The sequence below is a fragment of the Esox lucius genome, chromosome 15, assembly GCF_011004845.1.
Source record: "Esox lucius isolate fEsoLuc1 chromosome 15, fEsoLuc1.pri, whole genome shotgun sequence".
Taxonomy (NCBI): Eukaryota; Metazoa; Chordata; class Actinopteri; order Esociformes; family Esocidae; genus Esox; species Esox lucius.
Window position 1 is genome coordinate 23,026,100 of NC_047583.1, and position 15,257 is coordinate 23,041,356.

General features: G+C 39.7%; 2 protein-coding genes across 2 annotated transcripts; both read left to right on the top strand.

The window, feature by feature from the left end:
• The first annotated feature begins 1,183 nt into the window (after nucleotides 1-1,183).
• On the top strand, nucleotides 1,184-9,523 carry LOC105024733 (galactocerebrosidase-like). Its single transcript, XM_029125452.2, has 17 exons — nucleotides 1,184-1,363; nucleotides 1,487-1,555; nucleotides 1,685-1,748; nucleotides 2,282-2,395; nucleotides 2,519-2,658; nucleotides 2,759-2,797; nucleotides 3,400-3,527; nucleotides 4,557-4,712; nucleotides 5,967-6,091; nucleotides 6,458-6,585; nucleotides 7,032-7,121; nucleotides 7,209-7,298; nucleotides 7,456-7,600; nucleotides 7,727-7,907; nucleotides 8,141-8,304; nucleotides 8,726-8,802; nucleotides 9,044-9,523. The coding sequence occupies exons 1-17, from the start codon at nucleotides 1,229-1,231 to the stop codon at nucleotides 9,185-9,187; spliced, it is 1,989 nt and encodes a 662-aa protein (XP_028981285.2). The 5' UTR covers nucleotides 1,184-1,228; the 3' UTR covers nucleotides 9,188-9,523.
• Nucleotides 9,524-9,600: 77 nt separating this feature from the next.
• On the top strand, nucleotides 9,601-14,195 carry LOC117595612 (adenylate kinase 7-like). Its single transcript, XM_034297441.1, has 12 exons — nucleotides 9,601-9,805; nucleotides 10,090-10,275; nucleotides 10,353-10,461; nucleotides 10,618-10,712; nucleotides 10,892-11,002; nucleotides 11,135-11,218; nucleotides 11,315-11,403; nucleotides 11,505-11,595; nucleotides 11,675-11,752; nucleotides 13,105-13,254; nucleotides 13,650-13,675; nucleotides 14,183-14,195. Exons 1-12 carry the CDS (start codon nucleotides 9,719-9,721, stop codon nucleotides 14,193-14,195), a joined length of 1,119 nt encoding a protein of 372 aa, XP_034153332.1. The 5' UTR covers nucleotides 9,601-9,718.
• Nucleotides 14,196-15,257: the final 1,062 nt, after the last annotated feature.

A 15,257-nucleotide genomic window follows, 5' to 3' on the forward strand; every position in this document is an offset into this window, starting at 1 on the left:
AAGACTTGATGCATGTAAAAGATGATACCTACTGAACTCAAGCTCACTTCCTACAATGTCCCTCATGAATAGACTGTCTGCATAAATCACATGAAATGTTAATGCTAATGTATAATGAGAGACATGCATGTATTAGTATTGATGATTATGACTGTTATAGCCATTAAATGTTGATATACTGTGTTCGTAGCTGTCCTTCAGGGGTCTGGGTGGATTAGTGGCCGCCTTTATCAGGAACGTTTTGGTTTGTACTAGTAAGATTGGTTTGGTTTTCTGTGTGCTAAACATTAATAATGTAATGGCATGTGTAGAATGATTACACACAGTTTATACACTCAATTGTGACATATATTCTATTGTTTGTAACATTACTTTCAGCTCAGATCTGTTCAGTGTGTTAATGTGAAACCTAAACCTGACACAACTAAATTATGTTTTATTTGATTAGTTAATTTCCTCTCAAATAACAGGAGGGGACTTTTCATTTTAATTTCATCTTTGTTTTATTTTTAAATGTAACTTCAGTTGCATCATTCAAGTCAAAAGAGCATACTGAAGTTGATTGGTTATTGATATCCTTGACCCCCACTGGAAGTCACCATCTGAGTATTGTCAGCAACAGCAAGGCAGGGCCCTGGGAGAAAATGACTTGAGATGAGGGGCTGGTTTGGGATTCACAGAGTGAATTTCTGAAAGGAGCTTGGGAATCAGTAACACATCGACAATCTACACACAATTACATTATCTGAACTAAAATAAATCTGTGCAAAAGGAAGATCTAACAATTTTATAGCCAAGGATGATCAGTCAGCTAATCACTGACCATGATCAGAAAGCATTACATACATTTACTCATTAATCTGAAATCAGGGTAGACAAAACAGAAATGTTTCATTATAACAGCAAGTTTCATCAAGCTATACTTTCAGTCCGAAATGTTTGTTTAGTTCCTTCTCTTGCATTCATGTTATTTGTACATAATATTGGGAAATATACATGGATTTTTCAACAAGTCTAACGATAAAAATAGGCTACAAAAAATAAACAGAAACATCCATCTGCAACATTTGCAAAAGACAAGTAGGGAACGTTTTACGACTGAACTTAACCTTTCCTACGTCACGTGAATTAGAAATATGGGCGTGTTTTTATGAAACGCGTGACTACTTAACGAGGTAGATTTTCAGTCAGCTGCAGACTTTCTGTGAGCGTGGAGTGGGTTGTCGGGATGATTTCTAAAATAGGTGTAGCAGTCGCCTTCTTTATGTGTTTTGATCTTTGCATTTCTGAAATCTACGTTTTGGATGATGAAGTCGGATTAGGAAGGGTGTTTGACGGTATAGGAGGTTTGAGTGGTGGAGGGGTAAGAAGCTAATGCTATTTGCTGTGATTTACTTTTTCCTGGTTTGACTATACTTAGTTTTTTACCTGTGGATTACAAGCATCTAACTGTTTTTTCACTTTAACACCTGTCCCTTGTTTCTAGGCTACATCTCGTCTGCTTGTCGATTATGCAGAACCCTACCGCAGCCAGATATTGGACTACCTCTTCAAGGTAGCTGATACCTGTACCCCTGTTTTTATGTAATGTCTGAATAAGTTTCCTTAATTTTATAACAGCCTGCGGTCGTCTCTTCTTGTGAGGTCCATAACAATGTGTTGCTGTTTTATTTATTGCATGCAGCCACAGTTCGGGGCTTCTCTACACATCCTTAAAGTGGAGATTGGAGGTGATGCCCAGACCACAGGTAAACATGAGAAACTAAATATGCACTCCCAAACTCCACCCTTACACTACACGTTTTGACCGGGACCATGAACACATGCTTTGTGTTGATCAATTATGAAGGGAGGAAAGTATAGCTTTGATTTACCTAGGATTTTACATTGGAGGCTTTCCGTAGGTACGTTGTGGCATATATAGTTAATTACAGGAATTACTGGTATTATGTAGCCGACGCATTCAGGTTAGGCTAGTATTCAGTCAATACATTTTTAGCAACATGACCCTGCTGTACAGCTTTTATGGTTTAATTAAAGAGTGTTTGTATTGTGGCTTACTATTAAATACTACCACCTCTCGAGCAAACATTCAATATTTGTGTATCTTGCTCTGGTACCGTCTGCATTTTTTCCAATTGTTATAATGATTGGCTGGAAAGTCAGATGGGAAACCACACTGATTCCATGGTAGGTGTTCCAGGAGATGGGCGTCAATATAACTTAGTGTTATACAAATTTTCTTTGCTGCCATCGCAGTAAAATTAAATATTTTCCCTAGATGGAACGGAACCGTCTCATATGCATTATGAAAGTGATACAAACTTCTTCCGGGGTTATGAATGGTGGCTGATGAAGGAAGCCAAGAAGAGGAACCCAAACATCACTCTCATAGGCAAGGCTATACACCATGCCATTATATTGGTGCAGTTGCTTGAATTGGTTATCTCTACTTCAGGTGATATCATGTATGCCTGTCAAATTGCTTGTGGTTTCCCACAATGGGCTTGTTGTGCAGGCTTGCCGTGGGCTTTCCCGGGTTGGGTTGGACGTGGGAAGAACTGGCCGTACGAATTTCCAGATATTACTGCTTCCTATGTGGTGTCCTGGGTTGTTGGAGCCAAGCAGTACCATGACCTGGATATTGATTATGTCGGGGTGGGTATTTCAATCAGTTCTGGGATGTATATTTTTGGATATTGAAATTGGATACAAATGTTTTTAAAGTTTCGCTCCTAATGTTTTTTTAACTTCACAGATTTGGAATGAACGGAGCTTTGACAGTAACTACATCAAGGTTGGTATCTCGGCCTGGTTGCCGTTCATATTTTACTATCCGTTAGACGATCTAAAAAATCCAAAACAGCCGCCAACATTTGTTTTTTGCTATTGCAGTCATTAGGTAACCTTATTAGAGATGCATCGATAAGAAAATGATATGCTGAAACAGATCGCTGTTATTTATAACACGGTGGGATGATGGTGGAACCCTGTGCTTTGTCATTTTTGCATGTGTGCCCTGGCCAAAATTAACACATGCAAATATCATACAAAGTTGTCTGTCTATACATATATTTTTTTATGTATAATAAATATATTAAACCATTTGACACATGACTTGAGATTTAAAAAAAATATATATAAATTATGAGGATATTGGACCCCTGTTCAGGCGAAGGCACAATCAGTCAGAAATAATCGGCCAAATTTAAAGCGATCGGCCAACACCGATAAATACATTATTTCCTATCATCGCCCAAAACCGATTGCTGGCTGATAAGATGGTGCATCCTTCGTTTTTGTGCTGTTGGCATCTAGACCTATACAGTTATTCATTATGTCATCAAAATCAACCCAAATCTTTTGTTTGCGTCTGAGGGCATATCATTTGTTATTAAGGTGCTCCGAAACACTTTGGATAAAATCGGTCTCACTGGTGTGGGCATCATCGCCGCTGACGGCAACTGGGACGTTTCCAAAGACATGGATGTTGACCCATACCTCAAAGATGCTGTTGAGGTGATAGGGTAAGTAAGGGACAACGGCATTTTAAGTCCGACAAAACAGCCCTTGGTATTCCGGCTCACTCCAAATTACTCTAAATTTCCCCCCCCCGCAGTTTAGAAATGCAGTGTGTTTCTACGAAAGTAGCACTTAAAATAATGCGGTATGATATCGTTTGTGAACTATGATCGGACCTTCCAGAGGTTTACTACAAGCGTGTGTCTGGGATTTCAGTTTCCTGGGTTTGACGTGTTTGCTTCTGTCACCAGCTGGTCATGCCACTCAACCATCCTAGGACATTTGGCAATAAGGACGTCTGAGTGACGCATAGTTTTTCCCCCCCTCTGTTATGGCCAGAAAATGCTCAATGTTGGTGGTTGTTTCTTTTCTAACACCTAATCACTCAAGACCTGTGAATGTCTAACACCATTACAGCCGCTCCTGATGAATGTGCTTTGCTGAAATGCATTTCAGTGCACCAATAGCAGGTCTGCAGAATTTGACTTGGTGCCAAATATTCATGAAACTCCCTAGATGTTGCATTCACCAGGAGTTGATTCTATGCTAACAGCGAATGTGCACTATGTAGCATCTTACTAGTAAAGCGCATGGCACTGACCCGTGTCAAAGTAGGTGACTACTGTACGTTGACAACTGTCCTAGTGTTTTGTCCATACTCCATCACCTGTCCACTCATCCTCCTCACTGTCCGTCACTGGGTAGCTGCTGCGTTACACTCTGGACAAGAGTGGATTGGAGAGGGTCAGAATCATAGCCAGTGATAACCTCTGGGAGCCCATAACCTATTCAGTGCTTGTCGACCGAGAGCTGGCCAACGCAGTAGACGTGATAGGGTAGGCGAGTGTTTCTTTTGAGTCCCACGCTTACATCTTGACGAGAACACCTCTGTGTACTTCATGTTTCTTCTATTTACTCAACCCAATTTCCTTAGGCGTACCATCTGCTTGTACTACAAGGCATGATTGGCTTATTTTTCAGGTATGTCTGTATTTTCTCACCTTTATACCTTATCACTATGTGTGGCCAAACAGGGCCCACTATCCAGGCACCACCACGATAGCTGAGGCCCTGAAATCCCAGAAGACGCTGTGGTCGTCTGAAGATTACAGCACCTTCAACGACCCGGTGGGGGGAGGCTGTTGGGCCCGTATTCTCAACCAGAACTATGTCAACGGACACATGACCGCGTACGTTTACTATGTTTTTTCCATTTTTACAGGTAAGAACTTATGCCTATGCGAATGAGGCTAAATTGAGATGTTTCAAAGTATTCGAAAAGCATCTGCTTAACAATGGTAGAAATGAAAAGGGAACATGCCTGAGATTGTGCGGTGCATCTGGGGTAGGTGCAGCTTAAAACGACGAAATGACAAAGGTTTGAATGAGCGCACACCTCTCCAACCTCTGCACACGTACTGAGTAATGGCGATGCAGATTTACAAATCAAAGTTGACTTGTCAATGAAAAAAATGCTGTCCTATCTGTGCCATTGAGGAACTCTGGCAAGCAGACTAATATTTATTTTGTTTGGAACACAGCCTTTGTCTGCCATCACACTACTTTTTGTTTATAACATCCAACAACTATAAGGACTATAAACCAGAATATGGGTCGGATCGGCATCATGTGAAAGCTTGTTCTTTTGACCAGCTAGCTAATAAAATGTTATCTTGACAATGTATCACCCGGCAAATTCAGAGTTACATACTGTGGTTTTAGTTGGTAGTCATGAGAAAGGAGTCATGAGTGCATTCAGGTATATGTGACTTTTATTGACTATATACAAACAAAGGGTAATTCTGTTCAGAACAAATAAAGCTATTACACTTCTTGTGACTGCATCTGAGGCATATGAAATGTTTACACTGGCACGAGAGAAATTATGTGGAAATGTGAAGGGATGTTATGTCTGACTTGCTTCTATGACCTCCACATAGTGTAGACTGTTATCCTAGATGGTTACTCCTTAAATACCTCAAGTCCTCATTGCTTTCAGAATTTCCCCATTAAAAATAGGGAATGTTCCCCATTAAGTAGGAAGGATTGGGGCTATGTTTTTTTTAAGCATTGTGATCAAGTTGGGAAGGGCATTCTCTTAAAACCAGTGGAGCATTGTGAAGTGCCTGAGCTCTGATGTCCTTTGTAGCACCTTATTTTAAAGCCACTTTGTTCCAATTTGGGCGCAATCGTTGTCCAAACCTGCCATTTTATATTGTTTTGTGTGTCAGTAGAGCTAGAAACATTTGTTTAAATGACTGCTTGGATGTACATATTTAACTGTTACCTGACTTTGCTTGGAAAGGACATGATCGGTTTGTGATCAACCTAGGCACTGTCATTAAGTGTTAGCTTTTAATCAAGGGGAATCGAACGGAACCGTTCACTGAGGTTCTAACAGAGTGGTCCTAGTAAGAGTGGTAAAATGTTGGTTATTGTTTCAGCACCATCTCTTGGAACCTAGTAGCCAGTTACTATGAGGATCTTCCGTTTGGACGAGACGGCCTAATGACAGCAGAGGAACCCTGGTCTGGGAACTATGTGGTGGAATCACCCATCTGGATAACCGGTAAATGGTTGTTTAGCTTGTAAAGAAACTCCCAGCACCTAAAGGAACTGGCTAACTGATGATAACCTACTCATTGTACTCCAGTTGTTAATCATGTCGTTAGTAGAATTCCGTTTGATTACGCCATGAAACTGCCTGCCATTTTGAGGGTCTGCATAGGATCAAATCCATTATTTTGGAGTAGTTTTATGGATTTTTACTTTGTATAGCTTGTCACCATTACTCATTTGTTTACTTCCAAAAGTATCATCACATTTCACCTTGGTATGATGCTGTGGACAGCTGTTATATCCTGGTATCATTCTAACTGACATGTTTACGACAATTTTGCTAGCCAGGTTTACGTGTGATAATATTATTCCCTAGCACACACCACTCAGTTTAGCCAGCCTGGATGGACCTATCTGAAGACTGTTGGGCATCTAACACATGGTGGAAGTTATGTCGCCCTGACTGACAGCGAAGGAAACCTCACTGTGGTCATAGAGACAATGGTCAGTATTAACCTTCCTGTACAGGACTCTGTGTAGTATACATTGTGTATTGCCAGAAAGGATATTCCGTTAGAGTAATGGTATTTAGTGTTAGTGAAAGGATTAATTTTGGTTTTGGTTGGATACTATTCTTTGAGCACTTTCCGTACAATCATCTAAAGATAGCTAGGTGTGACAACCGCACAACCCACTTATACACATTTAGGTGTGTGTTATGCAAGCGTTAGTTTTACAAAACTTAAAACCTCTGAAGCTTAAGTCTTCTTTTGACTGTTGTGGAGAGTCATCTTGAATTTCTCATTTTAGCTAATGTGCTCTCAGGTGCCTGTGATCCATGCTATAGATAACTCACAGGACTTCATTTTCCATATCAACTCACTTCCCCGTAGTGTTCTGTTGATGCAAGGACAATGATGTTGGATGTTATTTTTTATTCTGTCCTTCAGACACATGACCATTCTGTGTGCATCAGACCTCCACTCCCAGCCTTCAGTGTTACGCCCCAGAATGTATCATTTAAACTCAATGGATCTTTTGTGAGTACTTTTGCCACTTCAGGCTGTTGTGACCGTTTGTTCATAGATCAAGGCTATGTTGTCTTAGTAAGTGTTATTCTGTCCTAGGCCTCGATCAGGGAACTACAGTTGTGGCAGTCTAAGTTTGACTTCAAGAGACAAAAGCACGTCTTCTTCAAGAAACTGAGCCCGATAAAGGTAAAAGTACTTTTCTGACAGAAAAGGCTCTTGTAGTTTTTTGTTTTGCTACTGTTTTGTGGACCACAATCACACTAGATTGTGTTCATTTCTGTGACATTTTACATTCTCTTCAAGGTGGGATTTTATTGTGGTTTTATCGTTTCATTCCCTTTAGATTTCCAATGGTTCCTTCTCTTTGAGTCTCGATGTTGACGAGGTTTACACTTTGACCACAATAAACACAGGGCAGAAAGGGAGTTATCCAGATCCACCCCCTTCTGCACCATTCCCTAAAATCTACAAAGACGATTTTAATATTGGTAAGTAGTTTAAAGGATGTCAGTGTTAGAAATCTACCAGAAAAAGCATTCTGTTATCTGAAAATTGTAAAAGTTTTAAATGATTACGTAAATGCTTTTTTTTGCTTGTTCTTCCTCCTTCTGCAGCCAACCCTCCCTTCTCTGAGGCCCCATACTTTGCTGATCAGACAGGGGTGTTTGAGTACAACATGAACTTGACAGATCCTGGTCCCCATGTCTTCACCCTGCGGCAAGTAGTCACACAGATGCCTGTTACCTGGACAATGGACGCCGACCAGACCATCAGTGTCATCGGAGATTATAATTGGTAACAGGGCAGGGGTCCAGGCCACGTATGCATCTGCTCATAGTAATAGTCTGACTTAAAATCCAAACATGGCATATAGTTCTGAAGAAAATAAAGGTACTGTCCCAATAATGTCACGAAATTACATCATAAAAGCTATCATAATCACGTTCTAACTATATTTCCCCAGAAAGGAAAATGTTTCTGAAAAATAGGTCATTTGACTGTATATATTGTGTACTTATTGTTTCCAGGCAGAACCTGACCGTGACGTGTGACGTCTTCATGGAGTCTGTGAAGACTGGAGGAGTGTTTATCGCAGCCAGAGTTGACAAAGGAGGCCAGGATGTCCGTGGTGCCAAGGGAGTCTTCTTTTGGGTTTTTGCAGATGGCTCCTACAAAGTCACCAATGACCTTGGTTAGTAATTAACTCAGACATTAGGGCTAGTTTGCGATTAAACCGAATACTGGGCTGAAAAAAGCCTCTCCCTTAAAGTAAATGAATCTGCCTCCCGTGTTGCCCAGCGGTGTTAGGGCACTGTCACTGTGAGCTGGGTGTATTCTGTGGTGGTGCCATATTGACTGTGCAAATTAGACCTGAACGGTCTTGGTAGGAGAGGGGTAAAGTCGGCAAGAGTTTACTTGTCATGTTGTGCTCTAGTGACCCCTTGTGGTCGTTCAGGCATCTGTCGGCTCACTGTGGTAGTTCTCGTCGTGCTGCATTGGCCTTTACTTCCTGGTTGAATTAGTAGTGTGACAAAAAGGAGCATGGCAGGACTTCATGCCTGCTTATCATTAATTGATGTAAATTTGTAATTACTTATGTTTTTACTCTGCAGTTGGAAGTACTGTTTTGGCCAAGGGTCTGTCTGGAACGGGTGCATACAGCTGGTACACATTGTCCCTCACAGTCCAGGTAAAGTTCAGTCACTACAACTGGTTGTCCAAGTCACTTAGTTTACATGTCTTCCCCATATAATGTTTGGTCTAACAGCAACTAAATCTCAATTTCTGCATGCTTTGTGTTGAGTTGTAGCCACTTGATTTGCTGTTTTGCTATTTGCGTTAACAAGCAGGAGTGTGTATTAAAGTGGCCGGTAAGTGTAATGTGCAGGTGTTTATTTTTTTATGGACATGTTAAATATAATTGTTTTCAGGGGCAATATGCTACAGGGATGGTGAATGGAGAGCAACTATGGAAGAATGATGTAGTGTTGGGACAAAATAATGGTTGGGCTGCCATTGGAACAAACTCCTTTGAACTGGCACAGTTTGACAACTTTGTTATAGAGGTGAAATAATGTGTGTAATGAAATCTCATTGACCAATATGCCTTGGACCAGACATTCATTTGGCACCTGCAGGTACCTCATTGGCTGTGTTTACACAGGCAGACTTATTCTGAAGAATATCACAAATGAATGGAATCAGAAATTCCTATGTCTTAACAAGACATTGCTGCTATGTGGTTGTGTCAATTTATACAATTCTGACAGTGGATTTTCACTAATGCTGTTTCAAAAGGGAATAACAGTTATTTTTTTTGTCTTTGAAAGTCGATGCACTGAAGAAAAATAATTGCAATGACTGTGATTGTAAAGTATGACAAGTTTTCAATAAAGATCGTTTTAAGCGTTTTTTCTTTGTTTTTTGCTCATGACACGAAACTAACATTCATGTCCCTATTAGCCGTAGAGTGTTATTTTAAGACACAGGCAAATAAAGCTGGTTTAGTTGAATAACGATGGCACGAATGAACAACATCCCTGGTCAAAAACGGGCGTATTCGTTGCTTGGTAACCGAGACGCACAGACAACTGCTCTTCGCAGAGATGGCTGAGAAAGTTGAGAAGGTTCATCGCACCAAACGTGTTTTTATCAACAACCTCGACTCGTATGCATCAAAATGTATCGGCAAGGTTGGTCTTTATACTGACAGCTTATAATAAGTGTAGCAACACCTCCCAGATAAACATGTATCGTGTTACTTTCATTATTAACGTGTGAAAGAAAGCAGATTGCCAGCAAGCCGTAGCCACCCTAGCTAGTTGTATATTACTGCCTAGCAGCCTGGCTATGCCATAACGCGGTAAAGTATTTAACGTTAGTTGGTCTATTATATTGTGCGTTTACGATAATGGTCGACAATTTACGGTCAGATTGGATTGTCGAGCAAATTCTAAAGCTACCCTTCTGGATGCAGTTCCTGTCTACCTGTGTAGTGGGAGCATCCGTGCTGGGGAGTGGCGTGCAGGATGTGGAGGAAGACGATGAGAGGCTGTCCCAAGATCAAAAAATCAAAGCGGGAACCTTTCATATTGTTGGAACTTGTGCTAACAAAAACAGCTGCGACGAAGGAAGACCAACTTATGTGTTGGAGGAATATTTTGTGAGTAACGTGTACTGTAGTTAAAATGGCTTTTCAGTTTCTCTGCATCTTAAGTCCTGTGTAAAAAATGCTTTTAGCAACTGAAAAGGGAAGATCTCCTGGAATGCCTGATGGAGTGTGATATAATTATATATAACATCACAGAGCATGCTGACCAGATTGAAGAGGCCTCTTGGGCAATCTCAGGTAGGCCATGGTATGTCATTTAGTATATCTCACACAAACACATCTTTTGTATCTCCCTGTGTTGATCTGGGTATCAAAACTACTTGTATAGTACATTTTATGTACTGCATGCCTGTAGAATTAATGCCTGGTTTATTGTAAACTTTTTGTGTCCAGCCATTCATGTGCAGAAGGCCAGGTTTAGTCAGCCAAAGATGTACATCCTCATATCAACCGTCATGACCTGGGCACTCAGCAAGCCTGTTGATCCGGTGAGTGGGCCAAGAGATGGGTCTAAGTTCACTTTCACTGTATTTTTGTGACCAAATATCACACTCGATCTGTTAGTGTAGGTTGATAGTGGTTGGACCTGTATTTCTGGTCCTGCTGTGGCTTGTTGCCTGGACTCTGTTTAAATCATTGACATTTCTTTCCTGTTACTTCTTTTCAGAATGACTCTGAGATTCCATTCACTGAGGAAGATTACAGGAGGAGACGAGCCCATCCCAACTTCAAAGAGCGCATCAACATTGAAAAAGTTGTGGTGAAAATGGGCAAAACGGTTTGTCCGCATATTGTCAGTTTGTGTCATGAACATTGTTGAGGCCTTACTGTTCAGTCCCAGTGCATGGGTATGGGATGATTCTTTTTTTTTCCCCAACCTGCTTCTTAATGTTTTTTTGTTGTGCTCTAGAACAGTTCATTGTTCTCCACGTATGTCGTGGCCTCGGGAGTTCAGTATGGAATGGGAGAGCAATTATTCCACTTTTTCTTCAAGGTACATCATAATATTTGAAAACTATTGTTACCTAATGTATATTTGTATAAGGGGTCATTTATTGTAAATTGTTGTGTGTGGTTCCTTTTTCATCAGACGTCTTGGTTGGGAGATGTGCCCAAAGTCCCCATCTTTGGAGAAGGCACCAATATCATTCCTACTATTCACATCAATGACCTTGCACGGTGAGTCTTATTTTAGTTTTCCAAAAAAATAAGGAATAGTCCTGTACAGTCCTTAAAGCAAAACCTATGTCATGTGTCTATTGACCACCTCTCTCTTAAAGTGTAATACAAAATGTCATTGACCACAAGCCCAAACAGCACTACTTACTTGCTGTGGATGATTCTAAGAACACCATAGAGGAGATTTTAAAGGTATGTAAAGCAGGTATTTCATGTTTTATCATTTGTAATTTAACTGATGCATTAAATATGATTTTATTTCTATCACCAGACAATAACCTATGTTTTGGGACCAGGAAAGACCCAGAGAGTGCCAAAAGAGGATGCTTTTCTCATTCGGGACTTGAGCGTATGTACAGTGGTGAAATCAAACTTAATTCATAATAAATTAGTGTTAGGTGTTAAAGCATGCTTCACATCAGTCTGACATCATATGGCGTCATCTCATCCATCTACCAAAATGTAGAACACCTTTCTAAAAATTTTGATTTCGGTCATCTCCCAAACTCTAGTCCAGAAATGCTCTAAATACGTACCTTAACTATTGAATGGAACACTGTCTGTGGGTATGTTGTTTCTAGTTATTTGTAGATTCCAGCTAGCTTGTTTCAACAGCCATCCAGTAACTTAGCTGCTTAAGCATAAAGTGTTAATGGGATAGTTCACACAAACATGTGCAGGGATTTCGCACCACTTAGGTATTGTTTTGCAAATTCGCTATCATGTCATCGTCATAGGTGATGTCTGCAGAACTCAGTGCACTAAAGTAAATTACTGCAGAACACCAGCTGAATACTAGCAAGTCAGACTTCTTTGAGCATGAGAGTTTAGTATGGAGCCAAATGGAGCTAAAATGTATTGACTGTAAGAAAAGAAAACGTAACTGAAATATTTCATAGTATGAAAAAACAAAAAAATTATGTTTCAAACGTGGTAAAATATGCTAAAATCATTAAATAGATTTTCGTGTCCGATCTTAAAATGTCTTTGTTAAAAAAAAAATCACATTTGCTTCTTGCGATTTCAATTTCTTCCCATTCGTTCGATTAATCTTTTCTCAAAACAAAGTTTTGAGCATCTCTTAAAGTGGAGGCGGACTTTATCTATTAAGGTGGAAATCATAGCCTTGGGACGAAATTGTAGCCTAATCGTGAGAAGCAAACGTGAAAAAAGCGTGTTTGAACAAAGACATTTTAAGATCGGAAGCGAAAATCCATTTTAAGATTTTAGCATACACTTTTACCACATTTGAATCTTTTTTCATACGATTGAATTTATTTTTTGTACAATTAAATACTTTTTGTTAACCTTGCTTTTATTTGTAATTTCCAAAAATATTTCAGTTACTTGTTTCTTTTCAAAAATATTTCAGTTACTTGTTTCTTTTCTTACGGACAATACATTTGAGCTCCATAGTTTAGGCATGCGAGTTTAGGCATGCGAGTTTAGGCATGCGAGTTTAGGTACCAGTCCCATTAGGAAATTGAAGCCAAAGTACTTTTTCGAGCTATTCTCCTGTGAGTTTTCAGACAGGTCAGTGCAGACATCCATAATCTGACGTTAAAACAATAGCTTTACATAGAATCCTTGAGAACAAGGTTTAGATGGTGTTGTCAATACCATGGTCCGCGGTGCAAAATGTAGCATGTTCAGTCACAGAGCAAAAACATTTATTTTATTTTTTCCGCATTTGTTTCTCAGCAAATGGACATTGACACTCTGTTTGTCAACCTTCGGATTGAGGCTGTCTACCTGAAAGAAAACTTCCACGTCCAGTGGGCGTGTGAGTCAGGTCTCGTAGACAACATTGACCGAGTTGTGGAGGAATATAAGCAAACCAGGGGCCTGCTGGTGAGTTAATTAGCAGCTGTAGGAGTCTAGCAGCCTACACTGTCATTTGAATGGGAGGTAACATTTACCTTAAAGAACAGATACAGTCAAAGTCAATCAATCAAATGTATTTATAAAGCCCTTTTTACATCAGCAGTGGTCACAAAGTGCTTTTCAATATACCTGGCCTTAAACCCTAAGGAGCAAACAACAGTAGTGTTGAATTTCAGTGGCTAGGAAAAACTCCCTAAGAATGCCAAAATTTAGGAAGAAACCTAGAGAGGACCCAGGCTCAGAGGGGTGACCAGTCCTCTTCTGGCTGTGCCGGATGAACATATTAAGATTGCAATTGTAATAATTAATGAAAGGATGTGGGCTGAGACTAGAGTCTATTTAAAATTTGTCCTGTTCGGAAGCATGACCAGATGGACAGCACAGTGGCAGCTGAAATCGTCAGGTGTCGTCTTGATCTGCAACACAACCAGGAAGACTTTGGACTGGGACAGCAACGGGTCTTTCAACCCAGGTACTCCTCAGGTGTGGGTCAGTACCTCATGTCCTCCTAAGTTCAATATGGGAGGAGACTGGGAAAATTCAGAGATGCTAAGAAGTATATATTGAATCATTCTGACTGGCTGGGCCGGACCACAGTACTATGGCTTTAATTGAGGAATGTAAACAACAAACACATGTGAAGGAGCGCATGTTATAAAACGACCTAAATGTTATACTTATATCGTATATCGTCATATGTAAACATTTTAGATTTGAATTTTAAAAGTATCTAGAAAAATAACATTCAAGTCTATTTATTTCAACAACAAAAAATAACATATTCGTAAAAAAAAAAAATGGGGGTTAATCGAATACACAGACAAGTATTTGAATATTCGACCATCCGTGCCCATCCCTAGTATTAATTGGTTTGACTTTTCCGAACTGGTCCCAGTAAGTTGGTGTAGCTATTGAGACATCACAGAACTATATGTCCTTTCTATGCTTCATAACTATGTTCTGAACGTTGTTGCTGTGTTCTGATTCTGATCCTCTGCCCATGTGCTGTCTCTGGGCATTTTATTTTGTTTCTCGTGTGTTTGAGTTAGCTGTTGTTTTGGTTCTGTGCTGCTAGCATTAGCATACAAGTATATGAGCCCAGTATCGGCCCATATACTTGGCCCGAGACTGGTATCGGTATATCTCTGATTGTCTCCTCTTTGTTATCCAATAAAAAAAAAAAAACATTATGAAATGTATCGCTAAAAAAGACGTGTGAAAAAAAGCTGAACAATTTGGCAAGATGAACATCTGAGGACACATGATTGAATCTTTGACTCTCCCATGGTACAGTTACTGTGTTAAGGGATGGTCATGATTGCAAACAGGACCTTGCCAAATTGGGCATGAATAAGAATGGGGTGCAAAAATCTAATACTATCTCTTTCTCCTTTTAAATTATTTTCTATGAAATCCATGTCAGTACACAAGGCTTACACTGTGCTAATGCACAATTCTGAAAGCATGGCTCATAACTAGCTATACCTATTAAGTAAGTGATTAAAGTGTTACATTATTGAACTAAGCATAGTCCTTAATTTTTTGAAGAAAAACTCAAAAATATCTAATTCCCAGTTTGTACCTTTCCATTTGGAATATAGATGTGTGCAGTAAAAAAATAAAAATTCGGCTATCCCCTGAAAAAAGTATCCTTTTCTATGAATATAACAAAGGGGGGGTGTTTTCATTGGTACCGTGATCTTGCATGAATGCGCCTGATAAGGATATGTAACACCTATATCATTATATTTTTCTCGGTTGTGATGAAGCAAAGGCAATATCCATGTTGTAAAATATGAGTGATACTCAGAGAAGTACATTGCCTTTACCACCGACTTATGACATACAGTTAATTTGGCCCTAAACAATTTGTGGATTGAAAAACATGCATTATGTTATAGACATACTTTTTATTTATTGTAAACTACAGGAAGTGCTCGTCTTAAATAAAATAAGTGCAGGAAGTGTTT

Coding starts and splice junctions, on each gene's coding strand:
- LOC105024733 (XM_029125452.2), top strand. CDS start 1,229: ATGATTTCTAAAATAGGTGTAGCAGTCGCCTTCTTTATGTGTTTTGAT. Junction 1,556..1,684: donor TATTGGACTACCTCTTCAAG/GTAGCTGATACC, acceptor TATTGCATGCAG/CCACAGTTCGGGGCTTCTCT. Junction 3,528..4,556: donor GATGCTGTTGAGGTGATAGG/GTAAGTAAGGGA, acceptor GTGGCCAAACAG/GGCCCACTATCCAGGCACCA.
- LOC117595612 (XM_034297441.1), top strand. CDS start 9,719: ATGGCTGAGAAAGTTGAGAAGGTTCATCGCACCAAACGTGTTTTTATC. Junction 9,806..10,089: donor CATCAAAATGTATCGGCAAG/GTTGGTCTTTAT, acceptor TTCTGGATGCAG/TTCCTGTCTACCTGTGTAGT. Junction 11,219..11,314: donor TATTCCACTTTTTCTTCAAG/GTACATCATAAT, acceptor CTTTTTCATCAG/ACGTCTTGGTTGGGAGATGT.